This window comes from Castor canadensis, chromosome 17 (assembly GCF_047511655.1).
Source record: "Castor canadensis chromosome 17, mCasCan1.hap1v2, whole genome shotgun sequence".
In the NCBI taxonomy this organism is placed as follows: Eukaryota; Metazoa; Chordata; class Mammalia; order Rodentia; family Castoridae; genus Castor; species Castor canadensis.
In genome coordinates this window covers 12,575,506-12,594,353 of record NC_133402.1, presented here as the reverse complement: position 1 = coordinate 12,594,353, position 18,848 = coordinate 12,575,506, and the positions used below count along the sequence as shown (strand labels likewise).

General features: G+C 52.0%; 1 protein-coding gene across 3 annotated transcripts in view; it reads right to left on the bottom strand.

The window, feature by feature from the left end:
* Abcc1 (ATP binding cassette subfamily C member 1 (ABCC1 blood group)) overlaps positions 1–18,848 on the bottom strand; it is a 123,141-nt gene that overhangs the window by 16,610 nt on the left and 87,683 nt on the right. For all 3 annotated transcript variants that reach the window (XM_020181572.2, XM_020181571.2, XM_074060444.1), the window contains 4 exons: positions 17,531–17,714; positions 7,750–7,840; positions 2,660–2,792; positions 65–272 (listed from right to left, as the gene is read on the bottom strand). In XM_020181572.2, coding sequence (XP_020037161.2) covers positions 65–272; positions 2,660–2,792; positions 7,750–7,840; positions 17,531–17,714 — 616 coding nt within the window. The remainder of the gene's footprint in view (positions 1–64; positions 273–2,659; positions 2,793–7,749; positions 7,841–17,530; positions 17,715–18,848) is intronic.

The window sequence follows — 18,848 nt, the reverse complement described above, 5'->3', positions numbered from 1 at the left end:
ACATGAGAAGCAGGAAGTGATTACAGGTGCCCAAGTGAGGATGGGTGGGGAAGGAGGTACCCACCTTGTGAGATGCCCAGGGCTCCATAGACGCTCAGCCGGACCTTTGTGTGCTCCTGGGTCCCATTGACAATGGGGTCGTCTGTCCAGAGGCTGAGCCAGTAGTTGGAGGCCAGGGCAGAGACGTGGTTGCACAGGAAGAGGAAGATGCTCAGGAAGGATATGAAAAGCCCAATAGCTTTCATGTAGTCCCAGTACACGGACAGCTGCACCTGGCGACCACAGAGGGGCACAGACAAGGTCAGCGCCTGTGCAGCCCCGGGTAGGCCCCCTCAGCCCAGATCCATAGCACCCTCCCCTATGCTGACACAGAGGGTCAGCATAGGGCAAAGTCAAGGTCCCTGCCAGAGACCTGCCGAACGCCTAGGCACAGAAATACGATTCCCTACATGTCTAACCCAGGGCAGGGAGGCACCAGGAGAGGTTTTTTCTGAGGAAGTGACATTAAAGAATTCACCAACTGAGAACTGAGAAAAAGGCACTCCAAGTAGAGAACGAGCAGCTGCGAAGGCCCTGAGGTAGGAGGAGGGTACAGCACAGTTGGGGAGCGGAAAGGAGACCAGGGTGGCCAGAGGAGAGTATGGAGCTACGAGGAAGACAATGAGGATGAAGAAGCAGGGCTCAGCTGGACCACACTGTTTGGGATTCCAACTTCCATGTCAGGACCCAAGGCGTTTTAAGCAAATGGCGAGCTGGGACATGTTGCCTAGTGACCAAGTGTCACCTCCACCCCACTGTCAGGCCTGCGGTCCAGCACCACCCCAAGGGCTTCCCCTGGCTGGGTGCTTGCTGGGCTCCACAAGTTGACACAAGGAGACTTCCTTCCCTGTTATCCCCATGGAGCCTGGCATGGGGCTCATTAACACTTCCAGGTCCCCTGATGCCAAGGACAGGGGCCATCTGCTTTAGTTGGGTCTGGCGTGGTTTTAACAGACTCCAAGCCTCTGCTAGAGTCCCTAACTGTCATTTCAAGCTTTTCGAGTTAACTCTGATCTCTGGCTGAAGGCTAACAGGCCTGAGGGATAACAGATGGCACCCTTTTGATCTTTCCTTTCCAAGTCTCTGGCCTTAATTGAGCTTATCTGGTGATGGTGGTGGTGGGGGGGGGGGTGTCACCACCTGCATGAGCAGCTCGGAGGCCTGCTGGCCCTGGGATTAATCTGCAGGCTTGGGAATCCCTGCCTTGGGGTAGTGGGATATGGTGGGAACAGGGGTCACGGGTAATGGGGTGTGGTCAGCCTGGTTCCACTCTTGCCCTGAGTGTGGGCAGCTCAAGCCTAGCTTTGGGGTTCCTTGCACAGAAAGTGGAGTAATTCAGTCCCTGTGTCCCAAGTCTTGGACGGCAGTCATTTTTCTGGCCACGGAGGGGTCGGTAAGATCACACCCTGGGTGTGAGGATAAGAGAGGGAAGAAGCTGAGGACAGAGGGTCCTGGGCAACTCTGGGGACACCCAGGTAGATTTAATCAAAGTCCGCCACCTGCTCAGCCCACTCCTGCCTTTCAGTGCTTTTTGGTTTTCTTATTGTACTTATTTTTTACTTGTTTAAAAACTTCAAGCTAGGTGTGGGGTGCACACCTGTAATCCCAGCACTTGGGAGGCAGAGGCAGGAAGATTGTGTGTTCCAGGATATATAGTGAGACCCTGTCTCAAAAAATAAAGCAATCCCCCACTACCAAGAAAATCAAAAAAACTCCTGCTGGGGATCAAATCCAGGACCTTGTGCATGCTAAGCAGGTGGTTTACCACTGAGCTCCACCTCTCTCTCCCTAGTTTTTCAACATAAGTACATTTATTTAATTAATAAATAAATAAATTTTGGGGTATGGTGGCACCTGCCTGTCATCTCAGCAATGGCGGGAACCATAAAATAGGAGAATAGTGGTCCAGGCTGGCCTGAGCAAAAAAGTGAGACCCTATCTCAAAAGTAACCAGAGCAAAAAGGGCTGGAGGTGTGGCTCAAGCAGTAGAGTGCCTGCCTCACAAGTGAGAAGCCCTGAGTTCAAATCCCAGTACTCCCCTGCTCCCTCCCCTCCAAAAAAAAACCCCAAAACAGCAATAACAAAACAACTCTGGACACCACCACCAATCAAAATAATTGTCTCACCCAAAACAGATGATTTTAGTGTATCTGTGACAGGAGCTCAGAACTCGCTCTCTGTGTTACAAAACGGCTAGTGATGGTCAGGCGTTAAAGGCGGGCTTAGTGCCTCTAACAGGGAGGCACCAAGGGATACCGCTCGCCTACACTGTGCTCTTTAGTGCTGTACCGGGCATAACCCGAACCCTTCTCACACAGGCTAGGCCACAGACACCCATCTAAAGCATCCTGGTCACCTAAGCCGGGCAAGTCCCCAAGCTGATTGACAAGAGGTGGCAGCCAGCACAGCGGAGACGCCAAGCACCAAGCCTGGAGTCCGGGATTCAAATCTCAGCTCTGCTACTCCCCAGATGTGATCCTGGGTGATCAATGACTCTCTTCTCCAACCGTGGCTTTGGGCACAGGCTGGTGGCCGGGGTTGCACGTGCTCACGTACACAAGGCATAATGCACAGTGTCTGGCACACGGGGAGCCGCTCTGCCAGCGGGGGCTGCCCTCACCTGGCCTGTCTGCGCCTTGTCCGCCTCCATCAGCTTCCAGGTCTCCTCCTTGGCCCCAGCCTTGTGCAGCTCGGCACTGCTGGCGTGGTGCCTGCTGGTGTCCCCGCTGTAGGAGGAGGCGCTGCTCAGCTGCCTGGGAAGCAGAGCACAGGTGTCAGCCAAAGGAGGCCTTGGGCAGGGCCATGGCCCTCAGCTGGCGCCACCAGGAAGAGGATGTTTACTGGCACACCTGCACAATGTGCGCCCTGGCATTCTCCAGGGTCACAAGTCCCCAGAAGGGGGACATTTTGGGCAGAAATGGGGGCTTTGGGCAACAACACCATCTGTGAGCATCTGGGATGGTCTGCAGGAAGCTGATCACCACTGAAGGGAAGGACTGGGAGTGGTGGTTCACACCTGCAATCCCAGCACTGAGGTAGGGGGAGCTGAAGTTCAAGGCTAGCCTGGAATACAGACCTGTCTCAAAAATAAAACCAAAAAAGAGCTTGCAAATATCGATCCCATAAAGAAGCGATTCTGAATCTCCAGGGGAGTGCTGGGGAAGTCCCACCTTCTCTCTGGGCCACATCTATAAGAAGATGGAATTACGCCAGACTCCTGTGGCTCGCACCTGAGGCAGAGATCAGGAGGATCACAGTTCAAAGCCAGCCTGAGCAACCTTATCTTGAAAAAATACCCAACAAAAAAGCATTGCCAGAGTGGCTCAAGCAGTAAGAGCATCTGCCTAGCAAGCGTGAGGCCCTGAGTTCAAACCCCAGTGCTGCCAAAAAAGAGAAAAAGTTGGAACTAGCTTGGCACTTTGGCCTGTTTTTTCATTTTATTTTTTCAAAAGACCACATAAGATCAGTGCTTTCAATTTACTTATCTCTTCTTTGGTTGGTTTTTCTTTTTTGAAGTCAATTCTAATTTTTGTAGGGACTTTATTTGCAAGCAATTTCAAACTTATATCCTTTACCTGGATTCACCAATTCTACAGATTCTGCCCCACTTGCTTTACCATTTTCTGTTTATATAAGTATATAATGATATATCATATATCCTTCTCTGTATACAAATGGATCACTTTCCAAAAGAAGAAAAAAGGGGTCATTTTGTTTGGTGGCACTGGGGTTTGAACTCAGGGCCTCAGACTTGCTAGGCGAACGCTATACCCCTTGAGCCCCTCCTCCAGAACTTTCGTTTTTAGTTTGTTTTTCAGATGAGGTCCTGTGCTCTTGCCTGGGGCTAGCCTCAGACCATGATCCTCCTACCTCTGCCTTCTGAGTAACCAGGACCACAGACACATGCCACCACTCCTGGTTTGTTTCTGAGATCAGGTTTAACTTTTGCCCAGGCTAGACTCAAACCACAATCCTCCTATCTCCACCTCTTGAGTAGCTGGGATTATAGCTGTGCACTACCACACCAGGCTTGTCATTCTATTTCTGATGTTATAATATTTGAAACATTCAAGTCACAAAATACATAAAAGAGATACCACGTACCTACCAGCTAGCAGCTGCTATGGTTTGATTATTGTTTGTCCCCTCCAAAACTCATGCTGAAATTTAACCCCCATTAGGAGATATTATTAGGTAGGACTCCAAGAGTCGATTAGAGTTCTGGCCCTCAGGATGGAGTAATCCCCTGGTGTGATCATGGAATCTCCACAGTGACTCTGCTATCAAAGCCAGCTTGGTTGGGTCTCTCAAGTACTCAGTCTCTCCCCATGTGATGCTCGGTGCCACGTGGGGCCTCTCCCAGGTGGAAGGCCATCACCAGATATGGTCCCTCGACCTTGGATCAAAGCCACGACGCAAAATAAACCCAGTCTGAGGTATTGTGTTATTAGCAACAAAATACAGCCCAAGATGGTAACATTTTGTCCTGCTGCTTAAATTCATTTTTTTTATAAGTTCATTAGACAACTACTAATGCCCAGACGAAATTAAGCTTGAAAAAGATTTCACCCTTCCTCACCCATTTTTTCCTCTCTCTCTAGCCCTAGAGCTAACCACAGCTCTCAAGTTCAGGTGTTCTCTTCTTGGTCATAGTTTTTGTATTTATTATTTATTTAAATTTAGGCTGAGAACCTTACAAATGTTTCCTTTTGACTAAACACCCAAGCAGAGGCCTAACTTCTAGGAGAAGCAGCAGAGCTGTTTTGGGGGAAAGAGGAAGACCTGGCTTGAACCTGCAAAGTCCTGTGGTCGCCATAGCAACTCTCCCCTCCGGTTCCCTCCAACTCCAAGACATTCCTGCTTTACAGGGTCTTTTTCTACAGAACCTTCTGGGACCCCTTCATCAACACAGGCATGGAAGCCCACAACCTGCTGGGCTGGGGAGTCACGAAAACCCACAATGGGGATGTAGTGACTCTTGGAGACCCAAGAGCAAAAGTCTACAGTGCAACGGTCTCTCGGCTCCAGCCAAATGATGGGTGCTCTGAACTCCATGCCTTGTATTGACAGTCGTGTTCAGAAAGAGATGAAGGATCCAGCTGTTTAAAGGAGATGATGGTGGCCAGGCAAAACACAGCAGTGGCTCGTGGAGGTAGAACCTCCCATTCCTCACACGTACAAGCTGCTTAGGGGGAGGGATCCCTGTGAGTCATCACTGCCCTCTCCCCTAGAACTGGTCCACTGACAATACTTCCTGAAGAGCAGGTAAGCTTCCGCAGCTTCAGGGGACCAGCTTGAGGGTGTGCCATCTTTCCTCACCTGGGACGTCTGATCAGAGATCTTTGGCTGAGGCTGGGTATGGGAGCACAGAAGTGGCCCCAAATCCAAAAGCTCAGAGCACAGAAGAGGGGAGAATCAGGACCACTTCGCACTCATGGGCAGAAGGACCTAGAACCCAGGTGGGAGCTGAAGCTACCTTCTTCTCCAGTCAGGACCTCAGAAGCCCACAGGCCCAGGACCAGGCGCTCAACATCCTAGGTCTCCATGTACTGCCTGGAGACTCCCACTAGCACTTAAGCTGCACAGGATGACAACGAGAGCAAAGCCACATGTACCAAGCAGACATTCTGTGCCAGGCATGGGGCCGGGCTCCATCTTTGCTTGCCCATAATGCCTAGGGGCAACCATAGTCCACAAGCGTTACTTAAACTTTGGGCTCAGAGACGTGCAGGATCTGACTCTATCTGAAAAAGCTAGTGTGGCTAACACATCACAGGACCACCAGTGATCGGAGGAGGCCCGCCATCATCAAATCCATGGCCGATCTGCAGCAAACAGCTGGACACCCCACCACCCGGGCTCTGTGGCCTCAGGTCAGAACCTGCCGCCCACGTAGGTTAGAACCTATTTCTAATACATTCTAGTTCCAAAACAAGCTTCCTGCAAGCCTTCTGTTTTCTGGAGCTTCTAGAACTGCAGGTCAAGGACTACAGAGCCAAACCCCTTCTGCAAATGGGGAACCTGGTCAAAGAGCAGGACTGAGATTGGATTTGAACCTGGCAGCACACTGGCTCTTTTCCCCCTGTGGGGTATCCAGGCTCGGACTGTACCAGGCACAGGCTGGGGCTGTCAGCGCGTGTGGCCATTCTGGAAGGAAGGCACACAGGAGGACAAGCACTCTGGCTCACTGCACTGCCTGTGGGAAGGACCGAGCAGCCACCACCTGATTACCATGTTTCTCGAGGACCTTGTCCTGGGACGTCTCAGCAACCCGTGCCCTGCTGCTTGCTTCAAGCCAGGTGTGACCTCTGTCTAGGTAGCAGACACCTACTGTCCTCTTTGTCTGAAGCAAGCACTCAAGTTGGAGAGGCCCGGGGAGTTGTAAGTAGCGTCACCCTCAAGTTCAGAGTTCTGCCACCAGTCACTGGCGCTTGGGTCTTCCCAGGAGACCTCTCACCTGGACACCATGACCTTGAATCAGAGGGTCCAAATAAGCTGCGCCCAGACCCCTACCCCACAGAAACTGAGTTAAAAAGCTGCTAAACTGGTGGCCATCTGTTGCTTAGCAACAGACAACAGCTCCTTTCAGAGGTCTGCATCCTGCCTCTCAGCCCTCCAGGTGCTCTACGTTTCAGCAAGACCCCACCCCTCAGGCCCACTTGTCCCCACGACCAGGACTGCGTGTAGCTGTGAGCCCGCAGTGTCCCCACCCCCACGTGCTCATTTCACGCACGAGCAGCACAGACACTGGTCACCATCTGGACGGGTGCTCCAACAGAGAAGGGGGGCATCAGTGCCTGTCCCATACAAAGTCTGGATCCCGGGGCGGGGGGACTGTGGACAATGAATGTCCTCATGGGCACAGCCGCTCATACCAATTTCTTCCCCAGCCCCATGTCTGTGAAATTCCCCCTTTTCCCCAAATATCCAACTGCAGGCAGTCCTCAACTGAGTGTGATTCATCCAGTACTGACAGGATGAGGCACCGTTAACACGCACCATATCGTGTGTGGCTTACTGCTCACCCATGCAGTAGGTACTACCATAAACCCCACTTGATGGGTGGGAAACTGAGGCACAGACAGGTTATGGAACAAAGCCCATGGAGTGCCACTCCTCCCATCCAGTGGTCTTGCCTAAGGCAGCCTCTTTCTTGTTTTTCTTTTTGGCAGTACCGGGCATTGTGCTTGTCAAGCAGGCATCTACCACTTGAGCAACGCTTCCGGCCCTTTTGTTTGTATTCTGTTTCTGAGACAGGGTCACACTAATTTTGCCCTGGGCTGGCCTCAAGCTGAAGAGTCTCCTGCCTCTGCCTCCTGTTGCTGGGATTACAGGCATGTACCACCACACCCAACTTTATTGTGATTATTTGCAATCAAATGCTGGTTTGCAAATCCTGGACATTTCACGCCCACGTGAGGAATCTGAGCAGGGAACCTGGGTGCCAGGAGTGGGGACAAACAAACACACACACCCCCTCCTGTGTGGTCGAGTCCCCACAGGTCCAGGGCTGGGCTACGGCCACTCTGCTTTGGAACTTGAAGCCCTGGAGGAGCTGGGTGGGGAAGCGGGATGCTCACACCTTCTGGGCCATGAGGTATTCAGGCCTTTTTTGGTAGGTGGAGTGAAGTAGCTAGCATCCTTGTCCCTCCTTGCTGGACAGGGCAGAATTGAGGGGCCTGGAGAACCAGGGCAGGCTCCCATGCTTACCTCTGCAGGTGCTTCCCTGAGGTGTCCGTCACTAGCACGCCATTCTCCATCGGCTTTGCCTCCTTCCCTGGACCACTGAGGCCTGTTAACCCTGTTAGAAGACACACACGGGGACAGTGAGGGTTTCAAGAGCCAGACAAGGCCAAAACCAAAGAGAAAGAACACAGGTCACTTTGGATGCTGGATACGGGACCTCAGAAAGGAAGGCCTGCTTCGCTGAGGCCCCCGACAGGCAGCCCAGCCACACAGAGCGGAGCGCCCAAGGAGGGCCCCACAGCAAGGGCACTAGGTGTGAGCAGCAGCCTGTACCAGCTGACCCATGACGGTCAGCTCAGCCCATGGGGCAGGATGCAAGGGTCCACGGGGGAAGGGCAAAGCCCTCTGGCCCCCAAGCATCAAGGTGTGTGTGTGGGGGCATACTCAAAATAATTACCAGTGTGAGGAGGGCAGCAGGCACAGACTCAAAAGCCCTGCTATGGCCAGGTCACAGGGACATCCCCATGGCCTAGGGGAGGGTACCTGGGACAATAGCCATGTGCCTAGTACTGAGGAAGAATTTCACTATTTGAATAACTGATGATGCCACAGTGGGACATCCCAGCTGGAGGGCTGCCCTGTTTTGGGCAGGATCGGCCACGAGGAGGGCTGAAAGTGATGGTGCCTGAGGCTACACTTGGTATCACAGCTCCTTCTCCCAATCTACCCCAGGGAGGCTTATGGTTACTATCACACCTCCCCCATGGGGTTCCTCATTCTGGTGCCAGAGGGAGGGAGGTGGAGGGGAGAGGGGAAGAGAGAGAGAGAGAGAGAGAGAGAGAGAGAGAGAGAGAATGGCTACAAATCCATTAAGTACACAATCACCATCAGGGTGACACTGGGAACTCGCTGATAGGACATGAATACATGCCAAGTGCACAAAGCCAGGATGGCCACAAGGAGCCACAGGTGAGACTGGAAGGGTGGAGGGGTGCCAGAGTTTCTGTATCTTGGCTGTGAATGCATCACCTGGGATGGGGGCTTTACAAATGAGCGGATACCCTGGGCCCAGCTCCAGTGCTGGCCATGACTCTAAGACCAGGCCAGTCTGGTACCCGGGGCTTCCTCCTCTTGCTTCCTAGCTGTGTCTTCAGGAAGCGAGAGACCGCCCTGAGCCCGACGTGCCCATCTGGAAAATGAGAGAGACAGCAGGCCTGACCTCATCTTTGGCAGGCCGAGCTGAGATGACACACAGTGCCTGGCACAGCTGACATTCGGTGCAGAACGGCTGAGGTGCTGAGGACATGGGCACCTGTACACATGTTCTATGGATGACTCCGGGCACATCCAGGACCGAGAATCTAACACTTCCTTGAATGGCAGTATCTGTTTTGTTGTTTTTGGAGGAACTGGGGTTTGAACTCAGGGCTTCACACTTGCAAAGCAGGCGCTCTACCACTTGAGCCACACCCCTAGTCCATTTTTCCTCTGGTTATTTTGGAGATGGGGTCTTGCAAACTATTTGCCCTGGCTGGCCTTGAACCACAATCCTCCCAATCTCAGCCTCCCACATAGCTAGGGCGCTCAGCTACCACACTCGGCTAGGGTTTGTTTTTGTAAGCCACAAACACGCAAATAGTCATGTCATCCAGGAAGGAAGAATGGTAAGCATGCAGACACCAGGAGTGGGGAGTGGCCTTAGCCACCTTTCTCTGGGCAGGGACCAGGGTGCTTCCCATACTCAGAGGGTCCTATCCTGAGAGTGGCGCCCCTTGGACCTCCTCTCTCCCACCCAGCTGCCTTGGGCCACCCTTCCCCCAGCTTTCCCCTCTGCTTACTACTTGTACAACCCATAGCTCCATACAGGAGCTTCGAGAACCCCGAGGCTGCTTCACCATCTCCACCCAAGGGCTGCCCCACCATCACTTGGCTTCTTCTGAGGGGTTGAAACCCCTTCCACCAGCCACAGCAACTGCCCAGCAGGGGGCCCAGGCTCCCCTGCTAAGGAGGTCCCTCTCCTGGGACTCTAAAGTGCTATCAGCAGCCACAAGGACCAAAGACAGTCCCAGGAGACCCATCTGGTAAGGCTCTGTCTGGATTCCTGAGTTCTGCTCATTCTGTCCTAGAGAACAACCTTTCTTTTTCTCTCTTCTTTCTTGATGGTACTGGGGTTTGAACTCAGGGCCTCACACTTGGCTCTACCACCTGAGCCATGCCCCTAGAACTTGTTTTGCTTCTAATTTGCCTTTTAGATGGAGTCTCACGCTTCTGCCCAGACCAGCCTTGGATAGTGATCCTCCTACCTCTGCCTCCCACGTAGCTGGGATTATAATCACAAAAAGCCACACTGAGAACAGGAACTTAAGCTTTTGGTTTAAGTTGGCCAGGGTTGGTTCTGCTGCTTCAGAGCCCTTAGTCTGAACCCATCAGCCCCAAGGCTATGTATGGAAGGGGGAAGCAGAGGTCCAGTCCTCTGCTGGTCACTCCCACTCCACCTGCAGCTACTCCACAGCTGTCACCCGTCTGTCTTGGCCCAGATGTGTCTTGATCTTGCCCTAGGATGCATGCCTGACATCTTCAACTGCTACCCTGCACTGTTCACCTACTGTGTGCTGGGAGCATCAGAGCAGTTTCTGCGGAGGCATGCTGGCCAGACTCATCTGACCCAGAAGACCACAAAGCTCAGCCAAAGTCTGGGTGACAGGACAGGTGAGTGGTTGGGGAACGCAAACTCAAAGCCTCCAGCTGGAAGTGCAGACAGCCCCAGGCCCTGGCCAGGCACTCAGCGACAATCCCAGCCTACCCCAGCCTCACTCTACAATCCACAAACACAGCCAGCTGCAGCCAGGAGCTACTGACCTTCCTCCTCCTCCTCCTCCATCACTGTGCTGCCTGGGAATTCACAAGATCCAAGAAAGCATTAGGAACCACGGCCCAGCCCCTGCCCTAAGCTCCCATCTAAATACCCAGAGGGAGTGATGGCTCAGTGTCCCCATCCCACATGTGCTGGGTGTGCCCCTGACAAACACACTGCCCAAAGCAGCCCCTCCTACAAGTCACAACTGGGCTGAAAGACCACTAGCACTAGGAGATGATGTGCCCCACCTCATCTTTGTATCCATGGCAGCAGAGGGAGAAAAGGTCAGAATTATAGGGGGCAGGGGGTGGGGAGGTCAGCGCCAGCCCACAGCCTTAGTTCTTAGGACACAGACACTGCCCCAGGGAGCCCAATACTGCCCCAACTGCATAGGGACCCAAGAAAAAAGGAAGAGAAAGTGACTTGGTTCACGTGCCACCTGGCCTCTCCCAGGCCCTCAGCCTCGGATGCTGTATTTATCACCACGATGTCCTGGATTTCTCAGATTGCCCCCACCTCGGACCAAGAGCTCTCCAGGACACAGACTGGTCTTTTCCACCACTCTACCCCCAGCACCTGAGACGCCACGTACAGTTGTATAGGATGCACACTACACCATTCCACATGGCACATGGTAGGCACTCTGTGTACACACCTGACAGGCAGATGGACAGGCTGACAAGGACTGGCGAACAAGCAGTGCTGACCTTTTAATGCCACAAGGAGCACTCCAGTGGCCCCGTGGTGCTCTGTCACAGTCCCTACCTATAAAGCTGGTTTGTGAACCAGAGCTGAAAGAAACAGGGAAAGCCAGCTCACATTTTCCGTTAATTTGGATGTTTCTGCAGCTATATTAATACACAATATTAACTGCTATCTAGCAACTGTGAGGTCCTGGGTTCCATCCCCAGTACCACAAAGAAAAAAAGAAAAATCAAAACCCTTTGACCTACAGATTGTTTACAGGGCATGTCTTAAACAGTCAGGTGTAGTTTATTCACTTATGTGACTTTTGTTTTTTCTCCTAATGCTACTGAGGTTTGAACTCAGGGCCCTGCATTTACGAGACAGGTGCTCTACCGCTTAAGCCACACCCCTCCCCCAGCCCATTTTTTCCTTTGGTTATTTTTCAGGTCTTTTGCTTTTTGTCCAGGGCTGGACTCAGACCGTGATCCTCCTGATTTCTGCCTCCTGAGTAGCGGGAATTGCAGATGTGAGCCACCATGCCTGGCTATAAAAAGCTTTTTATTGTTATATTTTAAAGCAAAACACTTACTATCCAACAAATGTTCTGGGTGTTCCTCCCAGTACCAGGCAAAGGTCTCTGATGGTGACAAGCAGGTGTCCTCCACCACTGCACCACAGAAGCGAACCCAGGCTGGAGTCTCACTTTGATGCCAACACCGCCTGTGCTCTATAAGGTTCTGGAGCTCCGCCTGGGCGAGGGCCAGCAGGCCAGCCTCCCTTGAGAGAAGGACTCAGTGACTGCTTTATAGTCAACGCCTCATTTTTGCCCAAAAACGGAATTGCCTGGCTGTACGGCCCCACCTCATTCCCCCAGCTTCATCTTGAAAATTCTCCATCCTCAAAGAGTTGAAGAAACGCAGTCATTGAGGGCAGCTGAAAGGAATGTGCTGTCTTCCCAGGGCTCTCCTGCAGCTGCTCAGTGTTCTCAGCACTTCTGTACATCAGAGAGATGCTGATGAAGCAGTGTTAAAAAAAGAAAGAAGCCAGGTGTGGTGAAGCACGCCTATAATCTGAGCTTCTCAGGACACAAAGACAGGGGAATCATGAGTTCCAGGCCAGCCAGCTGGAGTACAGCATGAGACCCTTATCTGAAAAACAAGCTAAAAGCAAAAGGACTGTGGGGCAAGCCTCAAGTGGTAGAGAGCTTGCCTTGCAGGTATGAGGTCCTGGGCTCAGTCCTCAGGAAGGCAAGAAACAATTGATTAAAATTACTTCTTAGTTAATTAAAAGGGCTTTCCACAAAACCAAACAAAGAAACAAAACCCTGAAAATGTAGGGGGTGTAGCATTTGCCTAACACACACAAAAAAAAAAAAGAAAAAGAAAGCAAAGAGAGCAGGCAGAAGAATACGGCTTGCTGTGGCCTTGACTTTGTCAGGGAAAAGCCTAGAAAAGGCAGGAAAAATGCTGAATGCTAAGCTGCTCCCTGGGGTTGGGCAGCAAAGGGCATCTCTTTCCTGATTCTTGGTGATTTCCATGGAGTTACTGTGGGTGGCTTGAAGCCAGAGGAGGTCAGGACTTCTCACCCTCCACACAAATGACACCGTGAGCTGTGTGGTTCTGTGCTATGGTGGGAAGGGGAGTGGGGGGGTGTCCTGGATGCTGTATGCCACTCGCTAGCATTGCTGGGCTGAACTTGTAAGGGGACAAATTTGCAGGGAGATAAAATGGCAGAAATAACCCTGGGGATGTAAAGGGACAGATGGCAGAAGTGACTTTGTTTTAGAGAAAGGCAACAGGAAGGCATACTTAAAGCAGCTTTGCACACAGGTGCTGAGGCACAGCAGTTTCTCTTCCTAGACAAGGAAAACAAGATGAAACATCCTTAAGGGCAGTTATCTAAGAAGATAAAATACAGACCCCTAAAAAGACAGTAACACAGCAAACTTTCCCAAGATAAACAACAAACAGGTCTTGCCAAAATAATGAGTGCAGTCATAAAATGTTAGGTGGTACACCTCAAGGTCAGGATGGATTAACGAGACCCTCTTGGAATGTCCAGTCTGATAAGGATGAGGGACGACTAGATGGCCGGGTTTGATCAGAAGTCAATTAGACAGTCAGTTACAGCCACAGTGTCAAAGGCAGAGTGGAAGGGATGTCTAAGTTGGCCTCTACCTAATCTCATGAGCTGCAGTTATCCCCCGACTTAGTTCTTTCACTGAGTCCCACCCGTCAGGGAGCTCTGAGATCCTTTCAGTAAACTTTGTGTTTGCTTTCTTCTTAACTCCTCATCTGTGGCGTGAATTTGCTTTAACTCCTAACTGCTTGTCCTGCTCCTTCAACCATCGACTGCGTCAGGACACGAACTCGGGGAGCAACAATCCAGGCAGTACCAAACTCAGTAGATCCCAGCAGTGACCCCCATTGCAGCTATGACAACCAAAAACATGTAGACATGGTCAAATGTCATACTGTTCTCCAACCTAGGCTTTAAGTTAAGCTCTTAAAAAATAAAAACAGAGGGGGACACCGTTCACATGCCTAGCATGTGTGATGCCCTAGGTTCCAGTCCCAGAAACCACACACACAACCCAAAAAGAAAGAAACCAGAATCATAAAACATTCTTGCCTCCCAGATATGAAGGCTTATGAGTCAATTGGTACTCATCTCTTTGCCATCCAAAGTAAACAGACATCCTAGAAACCAATGTAAGAAACACCAGGGATTGGGGGGTTGGATCTCCCTAAGGTCAGCTCCCCTCTCCATCACCCTGAGAGAGAAAGCCTGCAATGAACACTCCTGACCCTGCGTGTTCTGAGAAAGACGTGCTGAATTCAATAAGGAAAAAGTTTTTCTTGGGCAGAAGCAAAAAACATGGTTCGAGTGGACCTGAGGTCACAAGCTTGGCCAAGGTTGAGCAAGACTCAGCCTGATACCAAGAGCTCCAGACAGGGCCCTCCAGGGAGGGGGACAGAGCACGCCACCTGGTCTGACTGAAGACCCACAGGCCAACGAAGTCTCTGTGTCCTGCCTGGCCAGAGGCCGGGTGGCTGAGTCAGGGATGGGAGGCCGCAGAAGTGCTGGGGTGATGGCTGGTATTTTCATCCCCCAGTTAAACCCGACATGCACAGGAAATAATAAGTCAGCAGTACTCTGTGCTATCTGCTTTGGACACGCAGGCAGCTGGGGAGCAAGCAAGGGGACCGACAGAATTTAAGGATGCTTCTTGCTCACCTGGGTGGAAGGCAAGGCTGGGGCAAGCAGGGAGACAGATGGACAGATCTCATTCTAGAAAGAAGACTCAGTTAAACCTGTCCTCTTGATTTAGAAACAAGAGGGTTATTTCTGCTTAGGCACAGCCCACCAGGCAGTGGCTGCCCAGTAGCCAGGATCTGCCATGAGGGTTAAGACACAGAGATGAAAAATTCTGCAGCAAGAACAAATAGGCTAGTTGTATGGCAGAACTTCCCAACTATAAGGGGATGACTGTATAGAAACTGACTCCAACCAGAGAATTTAAAAGCTGAGGAGATGACTAGGGGCGTTCTTCAGATGACAGAGCACCTGGCTAGCAAGTGCCAAGCCCTTGCTTGATTCAATCCCCAGTACTGCCAAAAAATAAAATAAAAACCATCAGGGAATGTCAGCTGTCACACATAGGCAAAACCAAAAACACTTCTTGTGAACCACGGGACATCATAGCAGCAAATCCTAACAGCCAAAGACCGAAAACAACTCACATGTCCACCAGCACACTAACGGATAAACAAAATGTCTGTCCATACAACGGAGTATTATTCAGCCACAAAAAGGGCATGAAGCTATAATACAGATGAACTTTGAAAACACAAAGCTCCGTGCGCAGAACCAGTCACCAAATACCACATGCTGTGAGAGCCTGTTTATCTGAAAGTCCCAAATAAGTCAATCTATAGTAACAGAAAGTACTTGAGTGGTTGCCTGGGGCAGAAATGGGAGTGGCTGCAAATGGACACAGGGTCTCCTTTGAGACTGAGGGGAATGTTCACAAGCTCAGGATATGTGCGAATTACATCTCAATAATGTGTTATTAAAAACCACCAGGGACCATGATGCACACTGCTTAATGCAGAGTTGTGAATGAGGACCCAGGTGTGAGGCCCAGTCCTCTGGCAGCCACTTTGTACCCTTGGCCCAGCTGCTTCCTCTGACGTTCAATGGCTCCCCACTGCATGTAGACCAAACCCCAAAGCCTCACCTTGGAGGCCCTGTGGAGTGATCACCCCAATGCCCTCATCTCCCGCCGATTCCCTTACCCACCCTGGTCTGGGTGGACACAGCCTCCTTTTTGTTTCTTCAATAAACTGAGCTCACGAGGGTCCCGAGGCCTTGGGACATTTGGCTCCCTATGGTCTGCACACTGCTCCCCACATCTTCTCCTGGTTGGCGCCTTCCCAGGCCCTCCACCTGCCCAGAGAGGCTCTGACCACCGCATGCAATCGCCAGCCTGCTGCCCTGCGGCTCCGCCCCTCATCCTGCTAGAAACCAGCTTTGTGGGTTTAGTTTTTATCTCTGTCCCCTCTGGGTTTCAAGGTCCATAAGGACAGGAATTTGCCATCTCCTCCCCAGCCTGGAGCGGTACTGGTTAGCGTTGAACTGTGTCCCCTGAAACCCACATACCAGGTCCTAACCCAGCAACTGCGTGTGGCTGCACTTGGAGACAGAGGGGCGCACTGAGGCAGGCAGCCCCACTCTGGCCTCCCTGCTTCCTTAGGAGCCAGGGAAGGCTGGAGACCGAGGCACACAGGAGCCCACCCGGGAAGATGAAGGCAGCGTGCAGGCCAGGGAGGCCATTGTGCCAGGATGGGAGAGGCTGGGCAGGTTTGTCCTTATGGCCCTCAGGGACCTAACCCTGCCGACCCCTCGGCTGTAGACCTCCGGCCTTCAGAACCATGAGACAGTATGCCTGCTGTTTACGTCGCCTGTCTATGGCACTTTGTTATGGCAACCCCAGGAGCTCATGCAAGAACTCTACATATACTGGGTGCTCAATAAATCCCCAAATGACCAAAACAAACAGCAAAGAGCTCTTTCTTAGTGTCCCCCAAATCCCCCAAGAACCCCCATTCACCCAGACACACACACCTATTTTGCCCACAGGAGCTGTGCTATGGGCTGCCCTGTGGCCCCACCCCAGGTCTGTCTACCTAAGACTTGTTTGGAACAAAGTTTGTAACAGACGTGCTCTAAGCCCCAGGGAGTCCTGGAAAGGGCAGGGAACACAGGTGACTGCTTTAGTTTTACTCATTTTAGCAACCATTGGAACCAAAGCCGGGTCCCCCAGACCACAGGTGTGGCTTTTTGGGGTGCAAGGAAGTCTTTCCTGCCCATGTCAGCACTGGCCACCTCTCCTGGACGGAGGTGGGCGGAGCCTCCTCAGAAAGGCCCGTGTGGCACAGGACAGAGCACAGGTTGGCCAGGAAAGGTTGAAAACCACCCCTGAACTTGGCCTCACTGATGACTCTCCGAAGCCCACCTGCCCGTGTCAAGTCGGTCCACTCAGCCCAAAGTCCACAGGGACTAACTCACTGCCAGAGCCCCAGTCTAGGAGGACATGGGCAAGATGGCTGGGAACAGGCAGGTGGGTCTGTTGTGACAGACGCTAGCACCAGTCACTCTCTCCAGGGCGGGAACAAGACAGCTGTGGAAGAGCCAGGCACTGAACACTCCACGTCCATCAAATCTCACCACATTCCAAGACACTTCCTGCTGTCACCCCTCTCCATCAGTGAGGACACAGCTTCAGAGGGCAAGAAGCCAGGCTTGAAATCACATGGCTCCCAAGAGCAGCATCTGGGATCGAATGGAGGGCCACCGACTCCAAGCACGCACCCTCAAACCCTGTGCTGTGCTTCCTGATCCTCACACTTGTCTGAAATACACTGCGTGTGCCACCGGCTTCTCTCCTCCCCAGGGACGGAAGGATGATAACCATGACTGTCCGCATTTCTGCCAGGACCCTGACACTCCCAGGCAGGGAGGGACCTGCGATGCGGTCAGCTGAACCACAGCCTGGTGCCTGGGGCCCTGGGGAGGGTGGGGAAGTGCTGGATTGCCCCCTCTCAATCCAGGCCTGTGACATTAAGGGGCTCTCTCTTCTAGTTGGTCCCTGGGAAGCCTGACCCACTTCCCACCCTGAAGCCCTAATGAGCTGTCTTCCGGGTGCTGGAGACTCCCCAAGAGGCCACTATGGCCACCTGAGCCCATGGCTGCCCTTACCCTCCTCCTCCAAGGTCTGGTCCTGCTCAGTGCTGGCGTATGTGCGCAGGAACTCAGCAAAGGCCCCGTCCCGGGCCAGCAGCTCCTGGTAGGAGCCCATCTCTGAGATCTTCCCGCCACTCATGACCACGATGACGTCCACCTGTGGCAGGTAGCTGATGCCATGTGTAACCAGGAGCCGTGTCTGCAGGCAAAGTGGAAACCCAGCCGTGTCAGCACACATGCAGGAGACACAGGCCTCGGAAGGATGGTGACAAAAATGGAGTCACTGACCCCTACTCTCAGGTCCGAAGGCAGGACACACACCTGAGATGGAAGCGTACAAAAGCCTGAATCCACCAACAGGATGGGTGCCGGGCTAAGAGCAGGGCTGGCGGCAGGAGACAAACCCAGCAGAGACCGTGCCCAGCCGCCAGGGTCACGGTGCACACAACAGTGTGCATGAACCAGAATGGGGAGTTTGCAAGTTAACGAGGGGAGCCAGGAGGAGGATTCTGTAACAAAACCTAAAAGTCAAGAGTGCTACCATGCAAGCGTGTGACCACAGGACACTGCAACTCACAGACCCTAGTAACAACCTCTTTTTGTTTTTTTTGGTGGGACACGAGATTGAACTCAGGGCTTTGTGCCTGCAAAGCAGGTGCTCTCCTCTTGAGCCACACTTCCGTCCATTTTGCTCTGCTTATTTTGGACATGAGGTCTTGAGATCTCTTTGCCTGGGCTGACCTCGAACCTCGATCATTCCGATCTCAGTCTCTCAAGTAGCTAAGATTACATGTGTGAGCCACCCAGACCTGGCTTTATTTTTTTTTTTTAAGTACCTCTCTCTGTCCTTCTTCCCCAAAAGCCAATACAGCATTTGTATTTGGGCACATATTTAATTTTGTCTATTACTCTGCGATGCTGAGGATTTTCTTGTACCTGAGTCAGGGAAGGCACACAGCATGCTACTGACAGGAGTCAACAAACCTCTGCCTGACAGGCCAGCTGGTGATGTTTTCAGCTTGGACCCTGCAGTCGCCGAGCAGTGGCTCAGCTTTGCAGCTGTGACATGAAACAGCAACGGATGACACCTTGAAGGCAGGCTGCTGCCTTACAGTGAATCTTCATTTATGAGCACTCATATTTAATATGACTTTTGCATGTCACAAATTATTCTTTAGATTTTTCTCCCACCATTTAAAATTGTGGAAACTATCCTTAGCTCACTGACCCCTACTCTCAAGAGAAAAATTGGGGGTTACAGGAAGAGGGGACTATGTGTGTGTCCATATCAACAAGTACATATGTATACACGCATACCATGTACACGTGTGTA